Source organism: Schistocerca gregaria, chromosome 8, assembly GCF_023897955.1.
Source record: "Schistocerca gregaria isolate iqSchGreg1 chromosome 8, iqSchGreg1.2, whole genome shotgun sequence".
Taxonomy (NCBI): Eukaryota; Metazoa; Arthropoda; class Insecta; order Orthoptera; family Acrididae; genus Schistocerca; species Schistocerca gregaria.
In genome coordinates this window covers 415,686,374-415,709,032 of record NC_064927.1, presented here as the reverse complement: position 1 = coordinate 415,709,032, position 22,659 = coordinate 415,686,374, and the positions used below count along the sequence as shown (strand labels likewise).

Genomic DNA, 22,659 nt, shown 5'->3' with positions numbered 1-22,659 from the left:
CAGACCCACCATACTTGCTCCGGACACTGCGAGAGGGCTGTACAAGCTATGATCACACGCACGGCACAGCGGACACACCAAGAACCGCGGTGTTGGCCGTCGAATGGCGCTAGCTGTGCAGCATTTTGTGCACCACCGCCGTCAGTGTCAGCCAGTTTGCCGTGGCATACGGAGCTCCATCGAAGTCTTTAACACTGGTAGCATGCCGCGACAGCGTGGACGTGAACCGTATGTGCAGTTGACGGACTTTGAGCGAGGGCGTATAGTGGGCATGCGGGTGGCCGGGTGGATGTACCGCCGAATTGCTCAACACGTACGGCATGAGGTCTCCACAGTACGTCGATGTTGTCGTCAGTGGTGCCCGTCGACCTGGGACCGGACCGCAGCGACGCACGGATGCCCGCCAAGACCGTAGGATACTACGCAGTGCCGTAGGGGACGGCACCGCCACTTCCCAGCAAATTAGGGACACTGTTGCTCCTGGGGTATCGGCGAGGACCATTCGCAACCGTCTCCATGAAGCTGGGCTACGGTCCCGCACACCCTTAGGCCGTCTTCCGCTCACGCCCCAACATCGTGCAGCCCGCCTCCAGTGGTGTCGCGACAGGCGTGAATGGAGGGACTAATGGAGACGTGTCGTCTTCAGCGATGAGAGTCGCTTCTGCCTTGGTGCCAATGATGGTCGTATGCATGTTTGGCGCCGTGCAGGTGAGCGCCACAATCAGGACTGCATACGACCGAGGCACACAGGGCCAACACCCGGCATCATGGTGTGGGGAGCGATCTCATACACTGGCCGTACACCTCTGGTGATCGTCGAGGGGACACTGAATAGTGCACGGTACATCCAAACCGTCATCGAACCCATCGTTCTACCATTCCTAGACCGGCAATGGAACTTGCTGTTCCAACAGGACAATGCACGTCCGCATGTATCCCGTGCAACCCAACGTGCTCTGGAAGGTGTAAGTCAACTACCATGGCCAGCAAGATCTCCGGATCTGTCCCCCATTGAGCTTGTTTGGGACTGAATGAAGCGTCGTCTCACGCGGTCTGCACGTCCAGCACGAACGCTGGTCCAACTGAGGCGCCAGGTGGAAATGGCATGGCAAGCCGTTCACAGGACTACATCCAGCATCTCTACGATCGTCTCCGTGGGAGAATAGCAGCCTGCATTGCTGCGAAAGGTGGATATACACTGTACTAGTGCCGACATTGTGCATGCTCTGTTGCCTGTGTCTATGTGCCTGTGGTTCTGTCAGTGTGATCTTGTGATGTATCTGACCCCAGGAATGTGTCAATAAAGTTTCCCCTTCCTGGGACAATGAATTCACGGTGTTCTTATTTCAATTTCCAGGAGTGTACCTCATGGTATTGTGGCTCCGTAAAAAAACTTGTTGTATTGCTTTGTAACCATGACTTATTAAACCGATAGTTCAGTAATTTTCACACCTGTTACAACATGCTTTTTATGGAATTGGAATTATCGCATTGTTCTTGACGTTTGAGGGTATGTCACCTGTCTGATAGATCTTCCACACCCGATGGAACAGTTTTGTCATGATAAATAAATGTAAACATGATCCGTAGTAAGCTGTACTGTGACGTTTATTTAACTGTGCGTCTAGATAATTTCGACTAAGCGTCATTGTCAAGCACATTGGTAACATCTGTATTTCATGTCATTCTGAAGTCACTTTTATTACAAGCAAAAAGTAGCCATATTCCGTCATTTTTCGAAAGAATGCACATTACAGTGACACCTCTTAAGATCGTATTCCGAACGTTCCTCTGTGTACAGCAACTTAGTAATTGACAGCAGCTGGCAATTCGTTGCCGCAACTACATATTCATCCACAGACTTTAAGATTCTCGATGGTTGTAACGTGCTTATGATAGATGCCATTTAGAACATTAAAGTCTTTTTGTATATATATGTATCTCTGACAAAAAATTACCAGCTGCTATCACTTACTATGTTCTTGTTTGGAATACTATCTTAAGAGGTGTCACTAGACGGTGGATCATTTCGTAAAATGGCTGAATGTGGCTACTTTTTGCTTGTAATTAAGAGTGATATGAAAATGACATAAAATACAGATGTTACAGATGTGCTTGACTAAGACGCTTAGTCAAAAGTAGATAACCTCACGATTAAACAAACATCGCATTAGAGCCTACCATGGACCATTTTTACGTTTATTAAGCATAAGGAGGCTGTGGATCCCCTCAGATACAAAATTTTTAGTTTTCCCATTGCTATCTCTTCGAAGGCTACCAGTAGTTCTGCCGAAATATCGTCTAGTCCCAGGGCCTTATTTCGACTTGGTCTTTCAGTATTCGGTAACTTTCTTCTCGTAGTATCATATCTCCCAGTTCATCTTCACTTATTTTCCCTTCCATTTATGTAATACGGCCTTCAAGTTCATCGCCGTTTTTGTTTGCAGAAAAGTGCCGTTTTGACCAAACAAAGACGAGGTTTGGGGGTGACAGCCAGCCCAGCAATGTGAAACCTTGGCTTCCCAAAACCTTAACACAGTCAGTTCTGATCGAATTGCCGCGTAGCATTAGTCGAGTGGTCTAAGGGCGCTGTAGCCACGGACTGTGCTTCTGGTTCCGGTGGAGGCTCGAGTCCTCCCTCGGGCATGGGTGTGTGTGTTTGTCATTAGGATAATTTAGGGAAAGTAGTGTGTAAGCTTAGGGACTGATGACCTTAGCAGTTAGGTCCCATAAGATTTCACTTACATTTAAACATTTTGCTGATTGAATACTCTAGGGTAGCCCCCATTTGGCACCAAATGAGACGTGTTTAATTTTTTTATGGGATTGATTTCATCATCATTACGTTTTAAAGACATATGCTGATTTCTTTTTACAAACGTATGCCTGTTTTACTAAATATATGTTCTCCCACTGTTATTAACTGATCTCTTACAAGATAGTGATTTTACATCTGGCATTTCGTGGAGAGTCAATATTTTTCGAAATTTATTCCAGTTTTGAGCTTGACAGTTTGGTAAGTGGAAGGTAGGAGAGGAGTAACTGGCAGAATTCAAGCTGTGTGAACGGAGTGTGAGTCGTGCTGGGGTACAGCAGTCGGTAGAGCACTTGCTTGCGAAAGGCAAAGGCCAAGAGTTCGAGTCTCGGTACACCATACGGTTTTGATCTGCCAGGAAGTTTCAACATGTCAAGTGTTCCGCAGTATATGTTAAATACGTAAAATCAAATGAAACTTTCTGGCAGATTAAAACTGTGTGACAGGCCGAGACTCGAACTCGGGACCTTTGGCTTTCGTGGGGAAGTGCTTTACCAACTGAGCTACTCAAGCACGACTCACGCTCCGTCCTCACAGCTTTTCTTCTGCCAGTACATCTTCTCCTACCTTTCAAACTTTACAGAAGCTCTTCTGCGAACCTTGCAGAACTGGCATACCTTGGTGCCACAAATTTTGCGTATTTTCTAAGAGTGACTCCGTAACACATTACACCTCGGTTTCTACTATTTCCGGATCAACAGTATTTCCCGCGCGCCTAGACCAACGTTGTCACGTGGATCCGTGCGCATGCGGTGCACTACTTATTTCACGATGGACCTAAAGATGTATTCGAAGTTTGGAACTACCTACAAGAACGTCATTGCAAGATCGTACGGAACCCAAAATACAAACAGTATTTTTCTAATTACTTAGGGTGTGCCTTACGCGACCCTCCACGCAGCTATATCATCAACAGGTAGGAGAAGACACCCATTGAGTGAGCTGACAAGACTAAGTTCGATTCTCGGTGGAATAACATGATATACGTGAAGACGTACCTGGATGATGAAGCGTAAGGAGAGTAGCGACACGCTCTGCTGCATTCTGTATAAAGCACTTTTTTTTCGTTTTCCCCATATACATTACCTCGGTGTAGGAACGTGCCGAGATATTGTTGTCTTTACTCAGAGCACGATGCGGAGCTAGATACATTTATTTTTGTTGTGATATAAAGTAAAACCACATTAAGAATATATTAAAAACACTAAATAAAAATAAATAAACAAATAATGATTCCCACAAAAGATTTCCCCTTCGCATCCCCGATTCCTTGATTCTTTGACGGATGATGGGGACACTGTGACCAGGCCTCGGGTTACGACCCCTGATCGCTCTGCCTTCCCCGCCCTGCCCCACCTCTCTTGAAAAAAAGTGGTTACAGCAGTTGCCCGCGAAAGGCAAAGATCACGAGTTCGAAACTCGGCCTGCCACACAGTTTTAATCTGCCAGGAAGTTTCATATCAGTGCACACTCCGCTGCAGAGTGAAAATCTCTTTCATAAAACCAAATACTTGAAAATGGGATTAAAAGCTGAATCTTTTGTTGTACGAGGGCTATCCACAAAGTACATTACGTTTTGGTATTAAAAATAAATAAACTATTGGAAAATTTGTTTATTATATACAGATGAAAGCCACAATTAAATACTATTTTTCCACATAGTTGCCATTTAAATTAAGGCACTTAAAGTAGCGATGGACGAGCTTGGAAATTCCTTCGTCGTAAAATTCGGCCGCTTGCGCCTTCAACCACGTGGTTACCTCTTCTTGAAGCTGTGCGTCGTCATCAAAACGCTTTATAGCTAACCACTTCTTCATTGCTGGGAATAAGTGGAAGTCGCTCGGTGCCAGGTCGGGACTGTACGGCGGATGAGGAAACAACTCCCACTTAAAAGATTCGAGAAGTTCACTAGTGGCATTTGCCGTGTGGGCCCGGGCGTTGTCGTGAATCAGTAAGATCTTTGAGCCTAACTTTCCCCTGCGCTTGTTTTGTATTGCTCTTCTGAGGTTGTGCAGAGTGTGGTAATATCTTTGAGAGTTTATTGTAGTGCCTCTCTCCAGGAAATCCACAAAAATCACACCTTTTCTGTCCCAAAAGACAGTGATTACGTGGTTGAAGGCGCAGGCGGCAGGCGCAGGCGGCAGGCGCAGGCGGTCGAATTTTACGACGAAGGAATTTCCAAGCTCGTCCATCGCTACGATAAGTGCCTTAATTGAAATGGCAACTATGTAGAATAGTAGTATTTAAGTGTGGCTTTCATCTGTATATAATTTTAAAAAATTCCAATACTTTATTTATTTTTAATTCCAAAACGTAATGTACTTTGTGGGTAGTCCTCGTACTTAAATGAACAATAAAACAGTCAAATGGCAGTGTGTTTAATCAAAGAAATGTTGTACGACTGTCCGTCAGCAACGTCAGGAACAGTTGGGACGTGTTTCAGTTTTGGACAGTTGCGCTGTGCGAGGCACTCACCGTCGAGCACGTGCAGCAGGACGGAGGCGGAGTCGAGGTTGCTGGGCTTGCACGTGTAGTTGCCCGACTGCTCGCGGCGCGCGCGCTGGATCAGCAGCGTGCTGACGGTGGCGTCGGGCGCGACGCGCTCCAGCCGGATGTCCTGGTAGGAGAGCACGCGCTCGCCGTCATGGTACCAGAAGATGTAGGCCGGCTCCTCCAGGGACTGCGTCACCTCGCAGCGCAGCGCCACCGTGCTGCCCGCGCGCACGTACAGGTCGTGGCCGCCCGCGATCTCCACGCGCGGCACTGCGAGGAAGAACATGGACACACGTCACACGTCATACGTCACACGTCACACGTACCGTAGAGGCCCGTGTCCGTTGATTCGGTCCCGGTCACTTGCCTGGCGTAAGGACAGGGCCCACATATAAGTCTGCGATCTACGAAGTGCACTATTGTGCCAACTGAACTGACCGATACTGTGAAATTTAAAATTTTCCCGGCGAACTACATACTCAAAAACATTTCGCGCTAGCAGCCTGTCGTCGTTATCTTCCATCCACGATATTTCGACTGGAAACCTGCCAGCCATCCTCAGGTGAGCCATCGAAGACTGACGAAGACGCCTTTATTTTCTTTATTGTGATTTCATTCCCCTTGCCCCAAATTGGCAAGGGAGGGCTGCCAGCGGCACAACCCGCCGCTCTTCAGCGGACTGACATGAACTTAAAATAAGAATAATATGGTACATACATAAGGCGATAAAGGGGAACTTAAAACAGAATAATGCGAGAAAATGGAGGTTAAAAATGGACTAATATGGAGACGTTCATGGAGGACAGTTGAAAAAGTCACCAGAAAGTTAAAAAACACAGCTGGCGATTCGTAAAAACTCAGAGAAGACACTGAATGGACATGCACAAGTTAAAAGTTGGCCACAGTAGGAAAAACACTCTGGAACAACACACTTAAAACCCACTTGGAGCACACATTACGAAGAATAAAACTGCCAGGCAGGACCTGCCGAGGGAAAGGGCAGAGGATGGAAAAGGTGGGGAGAGCAAGTGGGAGGAGGGGAAGTGGTGGGATGAAGATAGGAGGGGCATCAGTGGGTACACGAAGAGGCAGGAGACACGTGGGGAGGGAGATGGAGAGGAAAGACAGGGCAGGAGGGAGTGCAGAGACACTGAAAGGAGGCACAAGAGATGGAGAGGGAGTAGGAGGGGGAACCGCTCAGGAGGAGGGAGGAGGAGGGGAGGGAGTCCTGAGGAGGAGGCAGGAAGATGGGGTTGGAGTTGGTAGGAAGGGTAGATGTCAGGGCGAAGCTCATCATCCGGGAGGGGTAGACAGTGGAAGTTGCGTTGGGAAAGGAGATGAAGGGTGTGGAGACGGAGAGAGGGCGGGACACAACGGTAAAGGCGCGGCAACTGGTTGGGGGTGGAGAGGAAGGGTGATACCAGGGGGTGAAGGGGATCAAGGTGGCGGACAATATATAGTGTGCGGATGTGTTCAAGGAAAATGAGAAGGTGGGGGAAGGGGATGAGGTTGTAGAGGATGCGCGTGGGGGACGGAAGGTGGATGAGGTAGGCGAGGCGGAGCACATGGCGTTCGAGGATTTGCAGGGCTTTATAGAACCGGAGAGGGGCGGAAATCCAAGCTACGCTGGCATAACAGAGGATGGGGCGGATCAAGGATTTGTAGATGTGAAGGATGGTGGAAGGATGCAGACCCCACGTCCAGCCGGCCAGGAGTTTCAGGAGGCAGAGGCGGTTGTGAGCTTTGTTATGGATGGTAAGGAGATGGGGACGAATACGCCCTCCGTTCCAGCGTGCAGCGAGTATTCCGAGCATGCGTCAAAATCATATGGACAGACGAACCACACCGCCCGCCAGCAGCGCCCTCGATGGTGGAACTGCAGAACTCAGCTGTCCTCGGCGTTGTCAAATGCCTTTGTTGGCAACATTTCCTTCAAAATTGCAAAAATCTATCCAGGCTTCCGAAGTGAAAGTAATTTTCCGTCCCCCATCGAAGAGTTCCGACCTGCTGGGATCAGTGAAAGACGATCTGGTATTGCGGAAGGCGGGAATTTATAAAACACCTTGTCAGTGTGGCATGTCATATATAGGACAAACATAGAGAACAGTAGAAGAACGTTGCATTAAACATCAACGCTGTACTCGCCTTTTGCAACCAGGCAAGTCTGCAATTGCTGAGCATTGCATTTCCACTCGACACTCAATGAAGTATGACGAGACAACAATTATGGCCACAGCTACATCGTTTTCGGACTCCGTCATAAAAGAATCAGTGGAAATTCGCATGACAGACAATCTTATCAAACGTGACAATGGCTACCAGCTTGATAATGCGTGGAACCCCGTCATCTCTAAGATCTTCTCCAGACGAAGACGTCAGAGTACTCCGATGGCCGCGGCAATTGACAACGCTGTAGACAGGTGAGTTCTGCAGTTTCACCAGCGAGGGCGCTGCCGGCTTGCGGTGTGGTTCGTCTGTCCATATGATTTTGACGCATATGCGGAATACTCGCTGCACGCTATATATTACGACACGGAGGGCATCTTCCTCAGTCTTCGATCGCCCACCTGAAGATGGCTAGCAGGTGCCCAGTCAAAATATCGTGGACGGAAGGTAACGACGACCGACTGCAAGCCCGAAATCTTTCTGAATCTGAACGATACTGTTCATCAAACATGTGACGTCATACCGATACGTACTGGAAGAGAACACTACAGTTTTACGCATCTACGGTGACTACCCTTCTAAAACAAACACAAACAGATAAAAACAAATTAAAAGTGACGTAGTTCTAGGTGGGAGAAGGGGAAAACATGTGAAGATGTGTTTTAGGCACGACGGGCATTTTGGAAGCTCCCATCTTAAACGTAACGTGTTAGTTCTCGCTCCTGGTTACTTATCAGCGTGAGGAGAGAAGCCACTTATAACAAGGGGAGGTTACTATGTTGGAACCACAGATTTCCTTCAAACTTTGAGGAAGTTTAAAATGCCACTAAAACAACGTAATATGCAAGTAATAAGGTGCCCTACTCTGGCAGTTAGCAGCGCGGGATTAACCGAGCGGTCTTGGGTGCTGCAGTCATGGACTGTGCGGCTGCTCCTGGCGGAGGTTTGAGACCTCCCTTGGGCATGGGGGTGTGTGTTTGTCCTTAGGATAATTTAGGTTAAGTAATATGTAAGCTTAGGGGCTGATGACTCCGCCACACACCGTTGGGTGGCTTGCGGAGTTTGAATGTAGATGTTGTTTAGTCCCATAAGATTTCACAAACATTTGAACATTTTGAACCCCGGAAGTTAAAAGGAAATTGTAAACATTTTATGCGTCTATTATGTGGCATATGTGTCTGTGCAACGGGGCTTGCTGTAAGGAGTCATTGCGCTCAACTTCGTAGGCTCGGTGGCTCAGAGCGTTCGGTCAGAGGGTTAGCTGCCTTCTGTAACAAAAAAGGAAAAAAAAGGCGAGTGAATGATCAACGATCGACCTGAACAGGTGCGGTGCAATGTCCCTCCCTTACAAATGCAACGGACAATAACTAACAAAATTAAATTCAAAAAAGAAAGTGATTAACTGACGTTCGTGCTATGCAGACGGTCCAGTCCTGCTAATACATTTCTTTTAATTTATATTTTTTTCGTAACTGGTCACATCACTTAATTTACGTGACATTTCAGAGGTAATATAATTTTTATGAAAAGTCAAGCGGGTTTTCATAACGTTTCTACAAGAGTAATCTAGAATTTCCGCTTCAGATGTGCTCTCGACACCACATGTTGTAGGATGGTATGTCACACAGAAGTGGAAAACATAAATTGATAAATTAAAACAACATCTACCACGTCGCATCAATGCAATTTTACCACATTTACAGGGATTTTTCAGAGTTTCTAAGGGAAATACATCTCGTTGACATTTTGAAAAATTTCTCTCCCTTCTGATAGTACTGCTTACAACTAAACTTGAGTGTGAGCTGAACCGTCGCGGGGCATACGCTCGTCTTAGGGAGCTCGAAGGCTACCCACTTGACCACAGTGAACTCTAAGACGGACCACCTGTTCACCGATCCATAAACCACATATAACATGCGTCAAACTTCTTTTGCGATTTTGTCGGGATTGCCATAGTAGGCCGGCCGGAGTGGTCGTCGGTTCTAGGCGCTACAGTCTGGAACTACTACAGTCGCAGGTTCGAATCCTGCCTCCGGCATGGATGTGTGTGATGTCCTTAGGTTAGTTAGGTTTAAGTAGTTCTAAGTTCTAGGCGTCCTCTTGGGTAAAATATTCCGGAGGAAAATAGTACCTCATTCTGATCTCCACGCGGGGACTACTCAACAGGACGCCGTTATCAGGAGAAAGAAAACTGGCGTTCTACTGAACGGAGCTTGGAATGTCAGATCACTTAATCGGGCAGGTAGGTTAGAAAATTTAAAAGCGGAAATGGATAGGTTAAAATTAGATATAGTGGGAATTAGTGAAGCTCGATGGCAAGAAGAACAAGATTTTTGGTCAGGTGAATACAAGGTAATAAATACAAAGTCAAATCGGAGTACTGCAGGAGTAAGCTTAATAATAAATAAAATATAGGAGTGCGGGTAAGCTAATACAAACAGCATAGTGAACGCATTATTGTGTCCAAGATAGACAAGAATCCCATGCCTACTACCGTAGTACAAGTTTATATGCCAACTAGCTCTTCAGATGATGAAGGAATTGAAGAAATGTATGATGAAATAAAATAAATTATTCAGATAGTGAAGAGAGACGAAAACTTAAAAGTCATGGGAGACTGGATTTTGAGAGTAGGACAAGGGAGAGAAGGAAACGTAGTAGGTGGATATGGATTGGGGTAAGAAATGAAAGAGGAAACCGTGTGGTAGAATTTTGCACAGAGCATAACTCAATCATAGCTAACACTTGGTTCAAGAATCATAAAAGAAGGTTGTATACATGGAAGAATCATAGACATACTAAAAGGTATCAGATAGATTATATAATTGTAAGACAAAGATCTAGGAACCAGGTTTTAAATTGTAAGACATTTCCAGGGGCAGATGAGGACTCTGACCACAATCATTTGGTTATGAACTGTAGATTAAAACTGAAGAAACTTCATAATGGTGGGAAATTAAAGAGATGGGGCCCGGATAAACTGACTAACCCAGAGGTTGTACAGAGTTTTAGGAAGAGCATAAGGAAACAATTGACAGCAATGGGGTAAAGTAATACAGTAGAAGAAGAATGGAGAGCTCTGAGGGATGAAGTAGTGAAGGCAGCAGAGGATCAAGTAGGTAAAAAGACGAGGGCTGGTAGAAATCCTTGGGTAAGAGAAGAAATATTGAATTTAATTGATGAAAGGAGAAAATATGAAAACACAGTAAATGAAGCGGGCAAAAAGGAATACAAACGTCTAAAAAATGAGATCGACCGGAAGTGCAAAATGGCTAAGCAGGGGTGGCTAGAGGACAAATGTAAGGATGTAGAGGCTTATCTCACAAGGGGTAAGATAGATACTGCCTACAGGAAAATTAAAGAGACCTTTGGAGAAAAGAGAGCCACTTGTATGAATATCAAGAGCTCAGATGGAAAACCAGTTCCAAGCAAAGAACGGTGGAAGGAGTATATGGAGTTTCTATACAAGGGCGATGTACTTGAGGACAATATTATGGAAATGGAAGAGGATGTAGATGAAGAAGAAATTGGAGATACGATACTGCGTGAAGAGTTTGACAATATTACCATGGAACTACTGACGGCCTTGGAAGAGCCAGTCCTGACGAAACTCTACCATCTATTGAGCAATATGTATGAGACAGGCGAAATACCCTCAGACTTCAAGAAGAATATAATAATTCCAATCCCAAAGAAAGCAGGCGTTGACAGATGTAAAAATTACCGAACTATCAGTTTAATAAGTCACAGCTTCAAAATACTAACACGAATTCTTTACAGACGAATGGAAAAACTGGTAGAAGCCGACCACGGGGAAGATCAGTTGGATTCTGTAGAAATGTTGGAACACGTGAGGCAATACTGACCCTACTAATTATCTTGGAAAATAGATTAAGGAAAGACAAACCTACATTTCTAGCATTTGTAGACTTAGAGAAAGCTTTTGACACTGTTGACTGGAATACTCTCTTTCAAATTCTATAGGTGGCAGGGGTAAAATACAGGGATCAAAACGCTATTTACAATTTGTACAGAAACCAGATGGCAGTTATAAGAGTCGAGGGGCATGAAAGGGAAGCAGCTGTTGGGAAGGGAGTGAGACAAGGTTGTTGCCTGTCCCCGATGTTATTCAATCTGTATAATGAGCAAGCAGTAAAGGAAACAAAAGAAAAATTCGGAGTAGGTTTTTAAGTCCATGGAGAAGAAATAAAACGTTGAGGTTCGCCGATGACATTGTAATTCTGTCCGAGACAGCAAAGGACTTGTAAGATCAGTTGAACGAAATGAACAGTCTCTTGAAAGGAGGATATAAGATGAACACCAACAAAGGCAAAACGGGGATAATGGAAAGTTGTCAAATTAAGTCGGGTGATGCTGAGGCAATTCGATTAGGAAATGAGACACTTAAAGTAGTGAAGGAGTTTAGCTATTTGGGGAGCAAAACCACTGATGATGGTCGAGGTAGAGAGAATATAAAATGTAGACTGGCAATGGCAAGGAATGCGTTTCTGAAGAAGAAAAATTTGTTAACATCGAGTATAGACTTGTCAGGAAGTCGTTTCTGAAAGTATTTGTATGGAGTGTAGCGATGTATGGAAGCGAAACTTTTACGATAAATAGCTTAGAGAAGAAGAGAATAGAAGCTTTAGAAATGTGGTGCTAGAGAAATATGCTTAAGATTAGATGCGTGGGTCACGTAACTAATGAGGAAGTATTGAATAGAATTGGGGAGAAGAGGAGCTTGTGGCACAACTTGACTAGAAGAAGGGTTCGGTTGGTAGGACATGTTCTGACACATCGAAGGATCACCATTTTAGTATTGGAGGGCAGCGTGGAGGGTAAAAAATCGTTGAGGGAGACCAAGAGATGAATACACTAAGCAGATTCAGAAGGATGTAGGTTGCAGTAAGTACTGGGAGATGAAGAACTTGCACAGGATAGAGTAGCATGGAGAGATGCATCAAACCAGTCTCAGGACTGAAGACCACAACAACAACAACAACAAGTTCTAGGGGACTGATGACCTCAGCAGTTACGTCGCATAGTGCTCATTGCCATTTGGATCATTTTTTGGCAGAGTAGTTCACCTTACTGCTTTCACATTATGTTGTAATGGCCTACTAAAGTTGTGTAAACTGTTTGAAGTAAATCCTTGATCCCAACGTCATGGCCTCCCGTTGTTAAGTGGGCGATCTTCAAGCTTCACGAGTGGCCCAATTGAACTTAAAGAAAAGATACGGGGCGTCAGATATGAACAGTTAGTTGTAGGTGCACATACAGAATTAGAACACAACAGCAAAGTATTTGTTATGCACCTACGGTGGCTACACTTCTAAGACAAATACAAGTGGATAAATACAAATTAAAAGTGAAGTAGTACGAGAAGGGAGAGTCTGTGAGTCTGTATTGCCAACACGGCAGCCTTTTTGGGAAATGCTACCTTAAATGCAACTCGTAATTTCTAAATGGAAAGGTGGTCATGTCACACATCAAACAGATATTGAATTACACGAGAAAACGATGGTTCCTTTCATTACAGATTAGCTTTAGTACTCTCGAGATATGACTGACGTAAGTGTCTATAGGCTACTACTGATCACACCTCAGAGGAAACTATGGTTAAATGTATATCAATCTCGCTTAGGTATGTGCTCCTATTCCGGTTATTTAAAGTCCTCAAGTAATACGTGAAGTGAATAAAAACAGCAGTACAACCTGAGCCACGACACGCGAAGATGTTGCAGTGCTTTGTTTGTTAAAAGAAAGATGCATGAAGACTTCAGAAATACATGCATGTCACTGCATCGTTCTTATAAACGGCACTGGCACTGCAATATCGTGTTTATCCACTGATACAAGTCAGTGACATTCATTTAGAATGTTCTTCGCTGCACGGAAATTACACAATTTGTATACAAGTACAGGTTCTGACGCAAGAACAACGATGTATGGAAATTTGTCGTCATTCCCTTATACAACTGATGGTTGTTCGCTTTCGCATGTGCAAACACATTTCATTTATATGACCGACAACATATCGAGCAGATTTCGCAGCTTTTATGTGTTGTCAACTGTATCAGCCCTGCTCCATGCTAAATGCTAAGCACATTAATAAAAAAAAAATGGAACTACACTCAAAGGAATGACAACTGTGTAAGTCTCTAGCTGTTTGATATGTCACAAGACCTCTAACCATATGAGAGTCAGTTTCTGCGTCCAAGATGGCAGCTTACAAAACAGTCACCAATTTGGTGACATAGCTTAACAGTATTTTCGACTCTGTCACCTCGTAATACCCGACTTTAAAATTCAGTTTACTCACCTGCTTCTGTTTTACAAGTGTCATTTCACACCTACGGATCACCTTCTATATTACTTTTTATTTTAATTTAATTTTTTAAAATAAAAGTCTTGGTAAAAGATTTATCTGTACCTTAACACGAGGTTTGCATTCTACGTTGCTAACGAAAATGGTTCCTTAAAGGTAGCTATAAATCTACACTCCTGGAAATGGAAAAAAGAACACATGGACACCGGTATGTCAGACCCACCATACTTGCTCCGGCACTGCGAGAGGGCTGTACAAGCAATGATCACACGCACGGCACAGCGGACACACCAGGAACCGCGGTGTTGGCCGTCGAATGGCGCTAGCTGCGCAGCATTTGTGCACCGCCGCCGTCAGTGTCAGCCAGTTTGCCATGGCATACGGAGCTCCATCGCAGTCTTTAACACTGGTAGCATGCCGCGACAGCGTGGACGTGAACCGTATGTGCAGTTGACGGACTTTGAGCGAGGGCGTATAGTGGGCATGCGGGAGGCCGGGTGGACGTACCGCCGAATTGCTCAACACGTGCGGCGAGAGGTCTCCACAGTACATCAATGTTGTCGCCAGTGGTCGGCGGAAGGTGCACGTGCGCGTCGACCTGGGACCGGACCGCAGCGACACACGGATGCACGCCAAGACCGTAGGATCCTACGCAGTGCCGTAGGGGACCGCACCGCTACTTCCCAGCAAATTAGGGACATTGTTGCTCCTGGGGTATCGGCGAGGACCATTCGCAACCGTCTCCATGAAACTGGGCTACGGTCCTGCACACCGTTAGGCCGTCTTCCGCTCACGCCCCAACATCGTGCAGCCCGCCTCCAGTGGTGTCGCGACAGGTGTGAATGGAGGGACTAATGGAGACGTGTCGTCTTCAGCGATGAGAGTCGCTTCTGCCTTGGTGCCAATGATGGTCGTATGCGTGTTTGGCGCCGTGCAGGTGAGCGCCACAATCAGGACTGTATACGACCGAGGCACACAGGGCCAACACCCGGCATCATGGTGTGGGGAGCGATCTCCTACACTGGCCGTACACCTCTGGTGATCGTCGAGGGGACACTGAATAGTGCACGGTACATCCAAACCGTCATCGAACCCATCGTTCTACCATTCCTAGACCGGCAAGAGAACTTGCTGTTCCAACAGGACAATGCACGTCCGCATGTATCCCGTGCCACCCAACGTGCTCTAGAAGGTGTAAGTCAACTACCATGGCCAGTAAGATCTCCGGATCTGTCCCCCATTGAGCATGTTTGGGTCTGGATGAAGCGTTGTCTCACACGGTCTGCACGTCCAGCACGAACGCTGGTCCAACTGAGGCGCAAGGTGGAAATGGCATGGCAAGCCGTTCCACAGGACTACATCCAGCATCTCTACGATCATCTCCATGGGAGAATAGCAGCCTGCATTGCTGCGAAAGGTGGATATACACTGTACTAGTGCCGACATTGTGCATGCTCTGTTGCCAGTGTCTATGTGCCTGTGGTTCTGTCAGTTTGATCATGTGATGTATCTGACCCCAGGAATGTGTCAATAAAGTTTCCCCTTCCTGGGACAATGAAATCACGGTGTTCTTATTTCAATTTCCAGGAGTGTAGTTATGGTGCTTATGTTATGTGTATTAAATTTCCACGAGTACTTCATGTAAGTCATTTTGATAATATAGTAGGTCAGTGTCGACCCACTGTATCGGTAGGTTTCAAGGGTGGTACAAGAAACACATATCAGTACTTGAAAATCACTTTCATTTGGTTTTAGTTTATCGAACTCGGGTACTTCAGATGTGACCCAACTAGTAAAACAGGGTCAGCTACAAGAGAGAAGAAACAGAACTTATACTTCGTAGGAAATAATATAATTATATTTACAGCTAAAGTTCAAACATTTGTCGCAATGTACTCTGTTAAATGCTATGAGTATCGGCACATTAATACACCATCTTCAGGCATTTTAACAATGCTAAATGAAAATATTTGTTAGCAGTAATTTACTGTCCGACGGAAGAAGCTTTTCGGTATTACTTTCGTTTAGTAACTAGTTCTGGGCTTTGCCTATCATCAGCGGTATCTGTATTACCCAAAATACACATATTGCTTATACCATGTTACTTACAGCGTGTACAGCAGTGCCTTATGCAGATGAGATTTTTTAATTTATTATAATTCGAATTGCCTCACATGTAATCTTTTCTAGGTTGTGCCCATGACATTACTTCGTACCGTTCATGTAACGATATAGTATGATTTATTTTGTTGTTGTGGTCTTCACTCCTGAGACTGGTTTGGGGCACCTCCCCATGCTACTCTATCCTGTGCAAGCTTCTTCATTGCCCAGTACCTACTACAGCCTACATCCTTCTGAATCTGCTTAGTGTATGCATCTCTTGGTCTCCCTCAACGATTTTTTACCCTCCACACTGCCCTCCAATACTAAAATGGTGATCCTTCGATGTGTCAGAACATGTCCTACCAACCGAACCCTTCTTCTAGTCAAGTTTTGCCACAAGCTCCTCTTCTCCCCAATTCTATTCAATACCTCCTCATTAGTTACGTGATCTACCCATCAAATCTTCAGCATTCTTCTGTAGCACCACATTTCGAAAGCTTCTATTCTCTTCTTGTCTAAACTCTTTATCGTCCACGTTTCACTTCCTTACATGGCCACACTCCATACAACTACTTTGAGAAACGACTTCCTTACATTTAAATCTATACTCCATGTTAACAAATTTCTCTTCTTCAGAAACGCTTTCCTTGCCATTGCCAATCTACATTTTATATCCTCGCTACCTCGACCATCATCAGTTTTTTTGCTCCCCAAATAGCAAAACACCTATATTACTTAAAGTGTCTCATTTCCTAATGTAATTCCCTCAGCATCACCCGACTTATTTCGACTACATTCCATTATCCACATTTTGCTTTTGTTGATGTTCATCTTATACCCTCCTTTCAAGACACTGTCCATTCCGTTCAACTGCTCTTCCAAGTCCTTTGTTGTCTCTGAAAGAATTACAATGTCATCGGCGAACCTCAAACTTTTATTTCTCCTCCATGGATATTAATACCTACTCCGAAATTTTCCTTAGTTTCCTTTATTGCTTGCTCAATATACAAATTGGATAATATCGGAAAGAGGCTATAACCCTCTCTCACTCCCTTCCCAACCACTGCTTCTCTTTCATACCAATCGACTCGTGTGATTGTCATCTCGTTTCTGTACAAATTGTAAATAGCCTTTCGCTCCCTGTATTTTACCCCTGACACCTTCAGAATTTGAAAGAGATTATTCCAATCAGCAGTGTCAAAAGCTTTCTCTAAGTCTACAAATGCTAGAAACGTAGGTTTGCCTTTCCTTAATCTTTCTTCTAAGATAAGTCGTGGGGTCAGTTTTGCCTCACGTGTTCCAGTATTTCTACGAATTCCAAACTGGTCTTCCCCGAGGTGGGCTTCTACTAGTTTTTCCGTTCGTCTCCAAGGAGGAGGTATTGAATAGGATTGGGGAGAAGAGACGTTTGTGGCACAACTTGACCAGAAGAAGGGATCGGTTGGTAGGACATTTTCTGAGGCATCAAAGGATCACAAATTTAGTATTGGAGGGCAGCGAGGAGGGTAAAAATCGTAGAGGGAGACCAAGAGATGAATACACTAAACAGATTCAGAAGGATGTAGACTGCAGTAGGTACTGGGAGATGAAGAACCTTGCACAGGATAGAGTAGCATGGAGAGCTGCATCAAACCAGTCTCAGGACTGAAGACCACAACAACAACAACATATGTAATCAGTATAAGGAATTTTTGTACGAAATATGCCTAGCTGTGATCGGTGAGTGCCGAACATGCAAAGATTACTTTCGGTATACGTGTTGTCGTCCGAAGAGCGAGGTGCCAAAGCAAGGTTGGAGACCCGCAACGTCAATGCAAGAGGAGGCAGTCGCTGCCAGGCGGACCGACGAATGAGCGACATGGACATTCTGCTAAACCGTCGATACAGACCTTCTACTTACGTCAGAGCACAGTACCGCTGTCACACATTCTGTGATCATCGACGAAGAAATCAGAATCGTCTTTTTGTATGCCACCTGTGAGATCAGTGTATCACGCAGAACTCTACATGGAAGTAGTTGTTAGCCGTCTGGAGTTGCCGTGCGGTTCTAGACGATACAGTCTGGAACCGAGCGACCACTACGGTAGCAGGTTCGACTCTTGCCTCGGGCATGGATGTATGTGATGTCCTTAGGTTAGTTAGGTTTAATTAGTTCTAAGTTCTAGGCGACTGATGACCTCAGAAAATAAGTCGCATAGTGCTCAGAGCCATTTGTACCATTTTTTTGAAGTTGTTGTTAAGTGTAACCTGAGTAAGAGGCTTTCATTTTGTCAGTAGTATGCGAGTGATACGTTGAAAATCAGAGACAGCTGCAAATACCCACCAACATGGGCCGGGCGGTGGCCCGTGTCAGTACCTATGACGTGTATCGCTTGGGATCGGAGAGGATTCTCTCTGGTTGTAGGCGGCTAGCGGAAACGGTAAAGACTGCCTGTCTTGCTTCCGAGATGAACAGAACCGACAGAACCGACTGTGGTCCTTTGGTGCAGAGCCGAGTGGAGGGTCTGAATCAGAGGCTCAGGGGGTTCTGCGAAGGTGTAGACTGCAGATTCCTTGACTTGCGCCATCGAGTGTTGGGTTTCCGGCTTCCCCTTAATAGTTCAGGGTCCACTACAGACATGGAGCGTCTACACGGTTAGCGAGGACTGTGTGGAAGGGACTGGGTGGTTTTTTTTAGGTTAGAGGACTTCAGGGAACCACAGAACGTGCGTCCGTTTAAAATAGGGCAGGTAAAACACATTAAGCTAGTTGTAGAAACAATCGGTATTGTAGTTGTAAATTGTCATAGCTGCGTTGGGAACGAACCAGAGCTCCAAGCCCTAATAGAAAGCACTGAAGCTAAAATAGTTATAGGTACGGAAAGCTGGCTAAAGCCGAAAATAAGTTCATCCGAAATTTTTTGAAACGACCTAACACTGTTCAGAGAGGATAGATCAAATACAGTTGGTGGTCGAGTATTTATCGTTGTCAGAAGTTGTAGTGAAATTGAATTAGGTGTTTCCTCAGAAATAGTATGGCTAGAGGTTATACTTGACTTTCGGAGTAAACTAATAATTGGATCGTTTTACCGCCCCCACCCCCCAGACTCAGAAGATATAGTTGCTGAACAGTTCTAAGAAAACCTGAGTCTCCTTTCAAACAGGTACCCCACTCATAGTATTATAGTCGGTGGCGACTTCAATGTACCCTCGATATGACTAAAATATTATACGTTTAAAGCTAGCGGCAGGCGTAAAACGTCATTCGAAATTGTACTGAATGCTTTCTGAGAAAATTATTTTGAACAATTAATTCATGAGTCCACTCGAAGCTTAAATGGTTCCGAAAGCATACTTGACCTCTTAGCAACAAATAATCCTTGACAAATAGTATCGTGACGGATACAGGGATCAGGGACCACTATTCAGTAGTGCTAGGCTGAATACCATAACACCCACAACCAAACAAAAGAAACGCAAAGTACATCTATTAAGAAAGCTGATAAAAATGCACTCAACGCCTTTTTAAGAGACCGTCTTCACTCCTTCCAATCTTATCACGTAAGCGTAGAAAAGATGCAGAATGATTTCAAAGAGATCGCATCGACGGCAGTTGAGAGATATATACCACATAAATTAATAAGTTATGGTACCGATATCCTATGGTACACAAAACGGGTCAGATCTCTGTTGCAGAAAAAAGAAAAAAATCATGCAAAATTTAAAAGAACGCAAAATGCCCAAGATTGGCAATGTTTTGCACAAGTTCGAAATATAGCGCGTACTTCAGTGCGAGATGCTTTTAATAATTTCCACAATGAAACTATGTCTCGGAATCTGACAGAAAACCCAAAGAACTTCAGGTCATACATAAAGCACTCCAGTTGCAAGACACAATCAATACCGTCACTGTGCGATAACAACGGTGAAGTCACTGAGGACAGTGCCGCTGAAGCAGGGTCATTAAACATGGTTTTGCGAAACACCTTCAAGGAGGAAAACGAAGTAAATATTCCTGAATTCCATCCAAGAACAACTACGAAGATGAGAAACATAAAAGTAGATATCCTCGGTGTAGCAAACCAGCTTAAATCACTTAAAAACGGCAAGGCCTCCTGCCCAGTCCATATACCAGTCACGTTCCTTTCAGAGTACGCTCATGCGATAAATCCATATTCAGCAATTATATACAACCGCTCGCTCACAGAAAGTTCCGTACCTAAAGACTGGAAAGTTGCTCAAGTCACACCAATACCCAAAAAGGGAAGTAGAGGTGTTCCGCTAAATTATAGGCCCATATCAAATGGTTTAAATGGCTCTGAGCATTATGGGACTTAACGTCTGAGGTCATCAGTCCCCTAGAAGTTAGAACTACTTAAATCTTACTAACCTAAGGACATCACACACATCCATGCCCGAGGCAGGATTCGAACCTGCGACCGTAGGGGTCGCGCGGTTATAGACTGTAGCGCGTAGAACTTCTCGGCCACTCCGGCCGCCATGAGGCCCATATCACTTACGTCGATTTGCCGTAGGGTTTTGGAACATATACCGTATTCGAACATTATGGATTAGTACGAAGAAAACGATTTATTGACACAGTCAGCACGAATTCAGGAAACATCGTTCTTGTGAAACACAAGTAACTGTTTATACTCATGAAGTATTGAGTATTATCGGCAGGGGATGTCAAATTCATTCCATATTTTTAGATTTCCAGTAGGCTTTCGACAGCGTTCCTCACAAGCGTCTTGTAATGAAACAGCGTACCTATGGTACATAGCCTCAGCTGTGAGACTAGATTCGTGATTTCCTATCAGAAACATGTCACAGTTCATGGCAATAGACGGAAAGTCATCGAGCAAATCAGAAGTAATATCCGTCATTCACCAAGGAAGTGTAATAGGTCTTTATTGTTCCTGATCTATGTTAACGTCATAGGAGACAATCTGAGTAGCCGTATTACATTATTTGCAACTGATGCTGTTATCTACTGTCTTGTAAAGTCATCAGATGACCAAAACGAACTGAAAAACGTTTTAGATAAGATATCTATGTGGTGCGAAAAGAGGCAATTAACCCTGAATAAGGAAAAGTATCAAGTTATTCACATGAGTACTAAACGAAATCCGCTAAATTTCGATTACGCGATAAATCACACAAATCGGAAGGCTGTAAATTCAATTAAATACTTAGGGAATACAATCACAAGTAACCTAAATCGCTACGATCAGATAGATAATATTTTGGATAGAGCAAATCAAAGACTGTGATTCATTGTCAGAACACTTAGAAGGTGCAACTGGTCTACTAAAGGGACTGCTTACACGACGCTTGTCTGCCCTATTCTGGAGTACTACTGTGCGCTGTGGGATCCGCATCATAAGACTGACAGATGACATTGAAAAAGTTTAAAAGAGGGCATGTCGTTTTGTATTATCGCGATATATGGGAGATAGAGCCACAGACATTAAACATGAATTGGAGGGGAAACCATTAAAACAAAGTAATTTTCGTTGCGACGGGACCTTCTCATAAAATTTCAATCACCAGTTTTCTCCCACGATTGCGAAAACGTTCTGTTGGCACCTATTTACATAGGGAGAAATTATCATCAAAATAAAACAAGAGAAATCAGGGCTCGCACAGAAAAATCGTTTTCCAATTTGTTTTGTTCCTCTGACGGTGTTAAACTACAGCATAATTTTCGGCTACTAGGATTGCTCCCTAAATCATTTACAGATATAAGGAACAGCAAGGGGCCTATAACACTACCTTGGGGATGCCAGAAATCACTTCCGTTTTACTACATCTACATCTACGTGATTAATCTGCAATTGACATTTAAGTGGTTGGCAGAGGGTTCATCGAACCACAATCATACTATCTCTCTACCATTCCACTCCCGAACAGCGCACGGGAAAAACGAACACCTAAACCTTTCCGTTCGAGCTCTGATTTCTCTTATTTTATTTTGAGCCCTATGTGGGTTGGGCTCAACAAAATATTTTCGCATTCGGAAGAGAAAGTTGGTAACTGAAATTTCGAAAACAGATCTCCCCGCGACGAAAAACGTCTTTGCTTTAATGACTTCCATCCCAATTCGCGTATCATGTCTGCCACACTCTCTCCCCTGTTACGTGATAATACAAAACGAGCTGACCTTTTTTGCACCCTTTCGATGTCCTCCGTCAATCCCACCTGCTAAGGATCCCACACCACGCAGTAATATTCTACCAGTGGACGAACGAGTGTAGTGTGAGCTGTCTCTTTAGTGGACTCGTTGCATCTTCTAAGTGTCCTGCCAATGAAACACAACCTCTTGCTCGCCTTCCCCACAATATTATCTATGTGGTCTTTCCAACTGAAGTTATTCGTAATTTTAACACCCAGGTACTAAGTTGAATTGACATTCTTGAGAACTGTACTATTTATCGAGTAATCGAATTCCAACGGATTTCTTTTCCAACTCATGTGGATCACCCCACACTTTTCGTTATTTAGCGTCAACTGCCACCTGCCACACCATACAGCAATGTTTTCTAAATCGCTTTGCAACTGATACTGCTCTTCGAATGACCTTACTAGACGGTAAATTACAGCATCATCTGCGAACAACCTAAGAGAACTGCTCAGATTGTCACCCAGGTCATTTGTATAGACCAGGAACAGTAGAGGTCCCAGGACGCTTCCCTGGGGAACACCTGATATCACTTCAGTTTTACTCTATGATTTGTCGTCTATTACTACGAACTGCGACCTTCCTGATAGGAAAT

The 22,659-nt window shown here is 44.5% G+C and overlaps 1 protein-coding gene across 2 annotated transcripts in view; it reads right to left on the bottom strand.

Annotated features, from left to right (window-relative positions):
* Positions 1-22,659, bottom strand: part of LOC126284488 (protein sidekick-2-like) — a 905,210-nt gene that overhangs the window by 28,381 nt on the left and 854,170 nt on the right. For both annotated transcript variants that reach the window (XM_049983448.1, XM_049983449.1), the window contains one exon: positions 5,291-5,578. In XM_049983448.1, coding sequence (XP_049839405.1) covers positions 5,291-5,578 — 288 coding nt within the window. The remainder of the gene's footprint in view (positions 1-5,290; positions 5,579-22,659) is intronic.